Source organism: Tupaia chinensis, unplaced genomic scaffold (assembly GCF_000334495.1).
Source record: "Tupaia chinensis unplaced genomic scaffold, TupChi_1.0 Scaffold148587_1, whole genome shotgun sequence".
NCBI classification, from domain to species: domain Eukaryota; kingdom Metazoa; phylum Chordata; class Mammalia; order Scandentia; family Tupaiidae; genus Tupaia; species Tupaia belangeri.
Window position 1 is genome coordinate 1,762,497 of NW_006208436.1, and position 11,856 is coordinate 1,774,352.

At 37.5% G+C, this 11,856-nt stretch overlaps 1 protein-coding gene across 7 annotated transcripts in view; it reads right to left on the minus strand.

The window, feature by feature from the left end:
- ADAM22 (ADAM metallopeptidase domain 22) overlaps positions 1 to 11,856 on the minus strand; it is a 267,499-nt gene that overhangs the window by 44,307 nt on the left and 211,336 nt on the right. For all 7 annotated transcript variants that reach the window (XM_027769081.1, XM_006170477.2, XM_006170480.2 and 4 more), the window contains exons 22-24: positions 9,714 to 9,833; positions 5,060 to 5,228; positions 1,056 to 1,170 (exon numbers count right to left, since the gene is read on the minus strand). In XM_027769081.1, the coding sequence (XP_027624882.1) occupies positions 1,056 to 1,170; positions 5,060 to 5,228; positions 9,714 to 9,833 (404 nt within the window). The remainder of the gene's footprint in view (positions 1 to 1,055; positions 1,171 to 5,059; positions 5,229 to 9,713; positions 9,834 to 11,856) is intronic.

Here is an 11,856-nt window from a genome sequence, read left to right on the forward strand (position 1 = left end):
AAGAAATTGTGTGATCAATACAATGTGGGTGGAAAAGGAATGGAAGACAATTGTAGACACCAGAGACAATGGGAGAAGAGGGTGGGAAAGGACAGAGGGTCAGAAAGAGGGGTAAAAAAATTATAGAAACTAGAAATGAAAAACTTTTGATAATAATATGCATGATTAAGTCACTATGCAGTATATTCTGGATGGGAAATCTGTCGTATGCTGTGAAGATGCTTAGCGAAAGAATGTAAATTAAGTTACAAAAAAAAAGTTTCAGAAAAAAAATCTCTTCGATGACCGCAGTAAGATATATAGCCCTAGCTAGGTGCTACTTTATAGGATGCCTAAAGTTAGACTTGTGTTCATGGAAATGTATATATCAGCTGTGTTTGCTATGAAAATATTTAGATTAATTAAGATCTTTAGTAATTCAATAAAATGTGTGTGTGGGGGGGAAACAGTATAGAAAGTAAACATAGATACCAGAGACAGTGTGGGAAGAGAGTGGGAGATGGCAGTGGATAAGAGATAGGGAATCAAGGATGAGGGGGAAAAAAGCAAAACATACAGGGAACAAGAAATGGAAAATTATTTGTTGACAATAACATGTATGTTGATGTGCTTGATTGAGACAATACACAGTGTACTCTGGATGGAAAATCTCATTTTGTATGCTGTAATGATGTACAGTGAATTAACATAAATAAATAAATTTAAATTTAAAAAAACAAAAACAAACAAACAAAAGAATTGTGACAACTTTCTTCATTTTAAAAAAAAAGTTAGGGTTTTTGATTGTTCCAGAGAAGTACTTAAATCATCTCAGTCTGAAGTTGGATAAGATAAGGCCAAATCAGTAGAATAAGTTATACTAAATTTACATATTATTATAATTTAATGGAAATGATCACTCTCATAAGGTGGACCGCAGCTGAATATCATCAGTCATTATTGTGTGACTATATTTTTGGGTATCATTAAAATAATTCAAAAACAAATTTCCAAAGAATGGTTTCCTCTTCCCTTGAGTATAAAGAGCACATAATAACACCCAAGGAAGTACCTACCATTGCCAGACAGAGTGATACCAGTCTTTGCATCATCATTGTGAGGGAAGTAAGTGTTGCAGTCTGCACCTATCCAGTGCCTGTTGCACACACATTTCAGCTCATTACTGCAAACCTGAAATACAAAATCAGGCTAGAGTAAATATCAACTCTGGTACACATGCATGAATGATAACATTAATTTCTAATTTTTATATGCTTAGAATTTCATGATACTAAAAAATTACTGGTACTTTCTAATGCTAATTTTTATTTATTAATTTTTTTTGGAGAGGTTTTTACTATAGGGCACATGCACTCACCAAAAAGACAGATAGAGACAGAGAGATGAAAGCAAGAAATCATCCCCCAGGGGAGTGGCCATGCCGCAATCCCTTCTCCTTCACTCTCCTGTTGGGATATTGGGCACACACGCACACGCACTCAGCGTGCGTTTAAGCCATTGGGTCTGGGACTTGAACCGCAGTCGACTACATGGGAGTCCAGTGACATAGCCGACATAGCCATTACGCCAACTGCTGGTCCCGCTACTTATTTTCTTATTCTGATACCTTAAAAAAATTTTTAGAGACCAATAGTTAACCTTAAAGAAATAATGAATTCGTAAAGAGGAATTAATCAATGTCTAAAGAAAAAAAGACAGGGAACAGCAGATGGTGTAGTGATCACGTTTCTGGCCACAGTTCGAGTCTCAGACTCCGTAGCTTGAAAATCACGCCAGGCCCGTGTGTGTGCGTGTCCAAGATCCTAAAAAGAGAATGGAGGAAAAGGACTGTGGTGTGGCCATCTTGTCCCTGGGCGGAGGGGTGGGGGAGTGATTTCTCACTTTCCTTTGTCTCTTTCTCTCTTCAGCAAGGAAAAAAAACCTCTTAAAAAAAAAAAAAAAAGAGAAAAACAACATAATTATTGTTTAGCTTTCACTAACTTAACTTTTATGAGAAAAATTTTAAAAACTAAGCAGAATAGGAGCCGGTAGGTAGCATGGTGGTTAAGACGCTGGAGTCCCACATAGCAATTGTGGTTCAAGTCCTAGACCCAGTGGCTTGAAACTCACACTGGGCCCATATATGTGCATGCTCAAAATCCCAAGAGGAGAAAAAGAGATTGAAGTGTGGCCATCCTCCGTGGGGGGTGATTTCTCACTTTTCTTCTCTCTGTTTCCCCTTGGTAAGCATACACGTCCTATGGGAGGAAAAAACGCACTAAGCCGAATATATCCATCTATCCATTATTGAATACAGCTTTTTTTTTCCCTTCTAAAGAAAGGGTCTTTATGCAAAAATGTTAACTTTTTAGGAAGTAGATATAAATAAAGAGAAGTCCAACACAGAAGTGGGAAGCCTAATGTTTTGCAGTGGTCTGAGAAGAACTCTCAACAACCTCTAGCCCTGGCACCTCAACCCAAGTCACAGAGACAGGGCAACTCAGGGTCAAGGGAACTAAGAATTCCCACAAATAAAACACAGAAAAAAATTCACAGAAAAGTAACATCAATTTTTTTAAAAACTTATAGGAAAATAATCTCCACTTATCCATCCAGGAAACAGAATCTACACCTACATTTTATAACGCGAAACAACTTTAAAGTTGTCCTGGAGTGGGATATAGGAGAGAGTTAAGTTGGGTTTAAAAATAGTTGTTTCTCCTGAGACAGGTTCTTACCACAGGGTTTCAGTCTTGTCTTATCTAATTTTCCAGAAAATAATGTGTATTCATATCTAAATGTAACTATACTATAGCCCCATGAGGTGCTACAAGTTAACAAAGATACAGAAAGAAAAAAGGTTAGGATTAAAGTCAAAAGGCCTGAACTGAGTCCCCATTTCACTACCAATTTACTAAGGGTCCTTAATCAGATCACAGGGCTTCTCCAAACATCAGTTGTCATAACATACATCAGTACCATTAATCTATTTCGGAAAGAAACAGAGTGTGATACCAGATGCATAATACCTAACATTTATTGAACATTCACTATATACCAAGCATTGTTTTAAAGACTTTACAAGGGACCCCACAGATGGGGTAGCGGTTACGTCACTGGACTCCTACATGGCTGACCACAGTTTGAGTCCTGGACCCAGTAGCTTGAAAATCATGTTAGGCACGTGTGTGTGCATGCCAAAGATCCCAGGAGGAGAATGGAGAAGGGATTGTGGTGTGGCCATCCCCCCTGGGATGGGGGGTGATTTCTCACTTTCCCTTTTACTGTGTCTGTTTCTCTCTCTCACCAGCAAGTGGATGTGCCCTAAGGCAAAAGCCTCCCCAAAAAAAAAAAAAGGTGAGTGGTTTTACAAGTATTAACTCATTTATTCTTCACAGCAATCTTACAAAGTATGTACTACTATAAGCCCTATATTACAGAAGAAATTTAGTCAGAGGGAGGCTAAGTCATTTACCAGTCACCAAGCTAGTAAGCAGAGCATTTGATTGTAAGACCACACTCTTGGGCCTAAACACAGACCATTTGACTAAGCCACACTTAACTACGTGATGAACAGTAGTATGGTATTTCTTACTTCAATTTTTTTCATATACACAAAGTCAAATTGCCATAAGTTGACAGCACAGGCTACCACACTTCCATATTATGTGTTATTATAAACTATTTGGATCCTATTTGCCATCCGATTTACTTGTGCTTATTACTCTTCTACTAATTCATTAACCAAGTGGTTATTGAACACAACTATATTTGAAGTTGTGTTTTCTACTAAAAATTGGAAGATGGAAAAATACGGTGTTCATTAGTGATCATTCATTAATGATCAAAAGATAATTCTATTTTTTTCCTTGCCTACCCAAAAACTATTCCATTCCCTTAACATTCTCTTAATAATTTAGAACCTCTTTATAGCAGTAGAACTATTTATTATATGTCTTCTTTCTTCTTATGGGCCATAAAAATTCCCAACCTTTAGTAAGGAGTAAGAATTAGTGACTTTCCTAACAAAATTCTTGGCCTATCTTCTGAGATATACATGAAATAACTAGGACTATCCAAAACATGAATCCTTTACCTCAACTGTATGATATGCCCAGTTCAAGCAGAGAATCTGGAATTAGGGTAAAAATCAAAGCGCCAAGAATCAAATGTTTTTGTTAGTATAGGAATTTCAGTAACTGAAAATTATAAAACTGTTATCACTAACAGAGGGTAACTATTTAACCTATAAACTCATTTATACAGGACCTACATTATCTGATAAATAACTAAAAGAATGAAATTAAAAGTCTTTCTAAGGATGTTCTTACTATTCAGGTCTAGGAGATATTTCCCTAATTATTGTTCTTATTTCTGGGACTTATTCTCAGCTGGTACACTGGTGTGGTCACAGCAGTTATGTCGTCTATTCTGACTGGCCAGTGCCCAACCACACTCATTGTTAGTTATTGTGGCCACTGCCTTTGCCCTTTGCTTTTAAAAAACTTCTGGGACCAGCAGTTGGCATAATGGTTATGTTGCTGGACTCCCACATAGTCGACAGCAGTTCGAGTCCTAGACCCTGTGGCTTAAAACTCATGCCAGGCATGTGTGTGCATGTGCCTGCCCATAATCCCAAGAGGGGAATGAAGGAGAAGGGATTGTGGCATGGCCACCCCCCCTGGGGTGAGGGTGAATTCTCACTTTCTATCTCTCTGTCTTTTTCTGTCTCTCTAGCAAACACATACACCCTATAGCAAAAATCTCTCTTAAGAACAAAAAACAAACGCATTATAGCATTATAGTTCGTTAAAATCTGTCTCCTGCTTCATTTGTAGGAAATCGGTATTATAGTATATGAGACCACATTAACAGAAGGGAAGATGGAATAATTGGGTTAGGAATATTATCCTTTTCCTTATTCCCAAACTTTCTCAGATTACACAACAGAACTATTTAAATAGCTATGGTCAAATTAGTGTTATGTTTTCTATTTGTAAGGAAATAAGCAGTTGAGGGTCATATCTCTTTCTGTGATATGAAAGAAATATTTCCCCATGGTGAAGTACTGAATACTTACCCCATTTCCTGAACAAACAGTGCCTTCTTTACTGCTTAAACAAGTGCTGAAGTTGAAGGAAGCCACAGGAAGACATCTGTGTTCCAAGCACATCATTTGGGGACCACAAGGTGTCCCATCTTCCACATAGCCAAGATCTACATCTTCTTCAAGCTTAACATGCCCACCACTAACATTAATTGGGAGGAAAAAGAAAATGGGATTCCATTAATTCACATTCATCTTGAGAACATAGCAAAAACTAAAAAATGGGTAATTTCACTTTCTCTATTTTCTACTTATTATTTAATAAAAACAAGTAATGTAAGTATGTTCAAACTTTAAATGAGGAAAGCAAAAGAATCTTTTGATTTAATAATTTTCGGTGAAATTGATATGATTTAGGGTTTAAACATAATTATTATAACAAAGCCTGAATTGAAACAGTTTTATCATTTTGCTTTGGCTACCATATACAAGACAGTAGAGCATCATTACTAGTATTTGACTTGATAACTAGGTTTGAAGATTTCAAACGTCTTTCAGACAAATGAAAACTGGTTTTGGTTTGCATTTTCAAAAAAAAAAAGCACATTATGTACAAATCATACCTAAGAATTGACTAAACTATTATAGCTTCACAAGTCAATATAGCAAGCCCACATATTATATAGAAAAATTTTTAAAGGACAAAAATTGAAAATGTATAGGTAAAATCAATGTATTATGGTGCCATATCAAAATATAGTATAAAAATCCCCATTCTTTCATTTTATAAAAATTATACATGCACATAGTTAAGAGACTCAAATAAATAAGCTGCGGTTTAAAAAAAATTTTTTTTTATATTTCCTATAGGGCACATGTGCTGGCTGAAGACAGAGAGAGAGAGAGAGAAGGAAAGTGAGAAACCACCTCCTCCCCATGAGGGACAGCCATGCCACAATCCCTTCTCCTCCATTTTCCTCTCAGGATTTTGGGCATAAGCATTGTGAGTGTTTTCCAAGTCACTGGGTCTGGGATTTGAAATGTGCTGTTGGTCATGTGGATTCCAGCTACCTTAATTACCACACCACTGGCAGGTCCAATAAATTGTTTTTTTGAAATGCAATAAAGAAGAGATGAGGCCAGCTAGGTGGCATGGTAGTTAAGGCAGTTGTCTCTGACATGGTTGGCTTCATGGTTCCAGTCCCAGAACCAGCAGTCATTTGTGCATGATGCCCAAAATCTCAAGAGGAGAATGGAGGAAAAGGGATTGTGGTATGGCCATCCCCCTTGGAGGGCGATGTAGTTATTTCTCACTTTCCTTCTTATTCTCTCTCTCTGTCTCTCTCTCCAGCAAGAGCACATGTCTCATAACAAAAAAACAAACAAAACAAAAAAAAACCAGGGCTGGCCCTATAACCTAGTGGTTAAGGCAACCAGGTCTCACATGGCTGACTACAGTTCAAATCCTGGTGCTGGTCCCGGTGGCTTACAAAACTTGCTTGTTATCAGGAACCAGCAGTTAGCGTAATGGCTATGTCGCTGGACTCCCACGTAGTCGACTGCGGTTCGTGTCCTGGACCCGGTGGCTTAAAACTCACGCCGGGCACGTGGGTGTGCGTGCCCAAGATCCCGAGAGGAGAATGAAGGAGAAGGGATTGCGGCGTGACCATCCCCCCTGGGGGGTGATTTCTCGCTTTCTGTCTCTATGTCTCTCTCTGTCTGTCTGGCGAGCGCACGCGCCCTACAGTGAAAATCTCTCAAAAAAAAAAAAAAACTTGCTTGTTATGTGTGCATGCATACTCAAAGTCTGGTGTGTGCATGTGAATCCGAAATCTAACGTGACTATGCCCTGTGTGGGGTCCTTTCTTCCTCTGCCTATCTTTTGGGCAATTTTACTCTCTGGTAATTAAAAGAAATCCAATAAAGCAAATCCCTGCCCCATTCCTCCATATGCAAACTCTTCCATTTTTAAGTGATTCTTTTGTTTTTATGTACTTATCTTTAAAGAATGGAATTGTATTACTATTTTTCATTTTTAAATTTTAGGTATTTTCAGTTATCTTCCACCTATAAAATGTGAGAATTTACCTCTTTCCTATCCCTCTCACACCACACACACACACACAAGATTTTTCCCTTTCTCATATCCCCTCAACACAAATTTTGTTAATCAATAACAGGTATGTACATTATTATAACTATGTGAATGTTACTGAGTTGAGTGATACTATCATAATTAAACCTTTTATTTTCCTGTTTGACTTTTTCTCTTCCCTCAGATTAGCAAGTCCCCTATTTGTTCATTATGTCTTTGCCTACCTTTTAAAGAATTCATCCTTAAATCAACATTTGTGGAATCTCTCTAGTAGGTGTCAAAATCTCCAAACAAGATACATCTGAACATCGGTTCACCTTCCCAAAGAAAGAGCTCCTACAGTTCTGGCCAGCTTCTATTTGTTCTGGTTGTTTTTACATTTCTGGAATAGAGCTATAAATCCTATTCTGTTTCTCTCCCATAGACTATTCTGTTTCCTATATTTCTTGCTTTTCACTCTCTTGATTTACTACTTAATTTTGGTGAGACACAATTTCCAGTAGCTTCCTGAGCAAGGGTATAGGAGTATAAATTTTAGAGAAACCTGCACATCAAAAAATGTCTTCTCTTTTAAAAACAAACAAACATTTATTCATTTATTTATTGGGTGACAGAAAAGTGATGATGCATTTTTGCATTAAAAACCCAGAAAAAACATGTCATGACTTTTCCAACAATCCAATATTTATCTATTTATCTGTTGTGATTTTTAGGCTACCAGGTCCAGGACTTGAACTACAATCAGCCATGTGGGAGTTCAGTGTCTCAATGACCACACCACTTGCTGGAGCCAAAATGTCTTTATTTTCTACTCCCACGCTTGATTGATATCTTTCCAGGTTATAAAATTCTAGTTTGGAAATAATTTTCCTTATTGTCTTCCAACTCCTACAACTCCTGTTGATAATTCCTAAGCCATTCTAATTCCTAAGCTCCTCTTTTATTCTTTGTCTCTGAAAACTTTTGAGATTTTTAAGATTATTTTCTTGGTCCTAGGGTTCCACAATTTCATAATGATATATTCAGCTATGTCTAATTTCACTCACCATACCTGGCACTTGGTGAACTTGCTAATAAGAAATCAAATCCTTCTGTTCTAGACGATATTTAGGTCATTTACTGATGATTTCCTACCTGCTATTTTCTCTGTTCTTTATTATTTGTATTCTTATTTGGTCAGTTGTTCTGTAGTTTCTGGGAAACGATTTCAACTAACTTTCACTTCTGCCATGAAATTTTAGTTTCCGGCAGCATCTTTTCCTTCTCTGAATAATTTTTTTTTCTTTTTTAAGTAGCACCCTGTTTTTTCTTTCATGACAGAAGCCTCTTATTGCTCACAGATATTGATAGATGGTTTTCTTTTTCCCCCTAGGTACTTGTTTTTGTCTCATTTATTCCTGGCAGGGACTTTCCTCACATGTCTGCTCAACTGTTCACATTTGAACGGGGGGACCAAATAGATGACTAGAAATTCTAGGGCTTTCTGGCAACATAATTGAAGCCACACCACTTCCAGACAACAGTGGTTATAGTATTGCCTACTGTTCCTTCAGCTTGGAAACCTAGTCTTTTATTCTCTGCAAGATATAAAGCTCAAATTTTTCATGGGAGGATGGCAACTTCCAGTTTAGCTAAGTTGGGGAAGTAATCTGTGTATCTAATTGCATCTTTGATCCTCCTGCCTTTCTTTTTTATTTCAGCTCTCCTCCCCAAAGTACTTTTCTTCCTCTTCCAAAACTAGATGATGCTGCCAATATCTGAGCTTTTTGGAAAGTGACAGTAAATTCTGGACACGGTCTTGGTTTTCTACATTATCAACTCAGAGGTTGAATTTAGCTTGGTAAGTCATGTGCTACACACTGATTCTCTTTTCTTTTTTTTTTTGAGAGGTTTTTGCTATAGGGCGCATGCGCTTGCCAGAAAGACAGAGAGAGGCAGAAAGTGAGAAATCATCCCCCAGGGCGGATGGCCATGCTGCAATCCCTTCTCCTCCATTCTCCTCTCGGGATCTTGGGCACGCACGCACATGCACCAGGCGTGAGTATAAGCCATCGGGTCCGGTACTCAAACCGCGGTCGACTACATGGGAGTCCAGCGACATAGTCATTATGCTAACTGCTGGTCCCCAACACACTGATTCTCTTTGACACGTTTCAAAATATTGTTGCTGCTGTTCTGTCACCCTTTCCATGCCTCCCTGTGGATAGATGAACTTTACAGAAAGATCCCTCTCTTCAGTGTTATTTTAGTAGGGTTTTAGAAGGAAGCAATAGTGCATACATTTAATCCACCAACTATACCCAGAAGTCTCCGTTCATTTTCCTTAATGAGAATTAACTGCAAGCTAAACCCTGCAAGATTTTATTAAGCAAATAAACAACACTCTGGCAACCACATAATATGCTACACTCAATTAATTCTTATCTTCTTTTATCTCTCTCTCTCTCTCTCTTTCAGGCTTTACTCAATCACCTCTTGGACTAGATCCTATTTTGGCTTATTGACATGCCTGTGAACAAAAAACAGTAGTCCTAAGCAGCACTCCTGGGAAGTAAGAGTACCAATGTACTCACAGAGCGGTTAGATGATTACCTGCAGTTCAGTGTTCTGCCCTGCTGCATGACTAACGTAGACGTGATCTCACCATCGAGTTCTCCAAGCCGGGGGATGTTACCGATATTAGTACACAACAGGTAACCACAAAGCACATCCCTGTGTTAAAAGAGTAGCAGTTATTTACTTTACTTTTTTCCTCCAAAGACATAACAAAGCATGTACAGCTAGAATGATAATCTTATTTCACTTTAACATTTGTTTTGCATCACCTCAATTAGTTACTAATCTGTCAAGGATAACATTGGGTCATCAGAAAAGTTGTAATATATTTTTCTATGCAAAAATGCATCGTGACTTTTCTGACGACACAATAAAATAAGGTCAAATTAGTGTGCTTCGTGCTTTAAAACATGTCCTCTCTTAACTCTTGCTAATTTACCAAAATCCTAATCATTTTCTAGTTTTTCTTTTATTATTCATTAGTTGAAGTATTTATTTAAAGGAAATTATCCATCAAGTAGTAGACTTCTACTATATTATAATCTCTTTTCCCATAACACATTACTGATATGCTAAACTTTAAAAAAGGCATTTGATAAGTGATTGAATGACATTTGGATGAGCATTCTTTTGGAAAGCAGATGTCTCTTTAATCTGCTGCCTCAGAACTTAAAAAGGGATTTTTATATATAGCATATATTTTAGAGTCTCCACCATAAAGTTTCATCATCTTTTCTTCAATATACTTCACTATTTCCCCAACTATCACATATAATTCTAATTTAACTTGTAAATATTTTTATTTATTTATTTATATTCTATCACTATGTATCATTACAGCATGCCAAATGACTTTTCCCATCATGAATATACTGTATATTGGTTCAGTCAAAGATATTACAATTCACATTATCATCAACAGATAATTTTCCATTTTTGTGTCCCTTAAATACTTGACTTCTTTCTTTTTCCCCATGACTTTCTCCCTCTCACCCTCCCCCACTTTCCACCCCTCTCCCACACTATCTCTAGTACCCACAGTTCTAAATATTTTCACTGTCCAAAGATGGCTGACAGCTGAGTGGATCACAGCATCAAGACCCTGTTGGGGGTGCTCTCTCTCCCTTATACAATAAACAGACTTTCAAAATATTTCCACTGTTGTTAAATGCTATCACACATTTTCTTTATGCCTTACACATATTAATCATTAATAAATGACAAATACATATTTAGAGCATCCCTAATCAAAATATCTAAAATGCTCCAGTACCCAAAACTTTTTCAGTGCCAACATGACTCCATAAGTGAAAAATTCCACACCTGACCTGATGTGACAGGGTGAAGTCAAAATATTACAGTACAAAAGTACTGCATAAAATTATCCTTGGGATATACATATGTTATATATTATATATTATCTATGAAACATATATGAAAATCATGAAAGATCATGATCTTTATCCTCAAGGAAATTATCCTCTAGATAAGAAGATAAATTACACACATAAACAACTATAAAACACAGAGTTGGGGCCAAAAGCCATAAGAATAGTACAAAATGCTATTAGAGTTCAGAAAAGAAGAGCAAGGTGATTTATTTCTTGAGTAAATAAGAAATTTATAGAGACATTTTATGCTCTGTTTTTCAAGCTGGGCTATGAACACTCATAAATTTTTGACTGGTGATGGCATGGGAACAAAGGGTGCCTCCCTTTATATGCAATGGACAGCCCAGACATCATCATGGAGGTAAGTATCAGGAACGGTAAGGGTAGAGAAGAAAAGATAAAGCTAAACGAATTATGAAAAAGTACAGTAACTGTGCATCAGTCTTCTCCCCCATAGAATGGAAGGACTGCCATAAAGATTAGGTGGCATCTCTGGGGTCAGCAGATGTCATAATGGTTATGTTGCTGAACTTCTTCATGGCCAACTGCAGTTCGAGTTCCAACCCAGAAGCTTGAAACTCATTCTGGACACGTGTGTGTGCATGCTCAAAATCCCAAGAGGAGAATGAAGGAGAAGGGACTGCAGCAAGGCCGTCATCCCAAAGAGTTGGGGGGGGGGACAATTTATTGCTTTCTGTCTCTCTCTCCAGAAAGAGTATGTGCCTCATAGCAAAAACGACTCTTTAAAAAAAAAGATTAGATGGCGTTTCTAACACAAAGTGGGATCC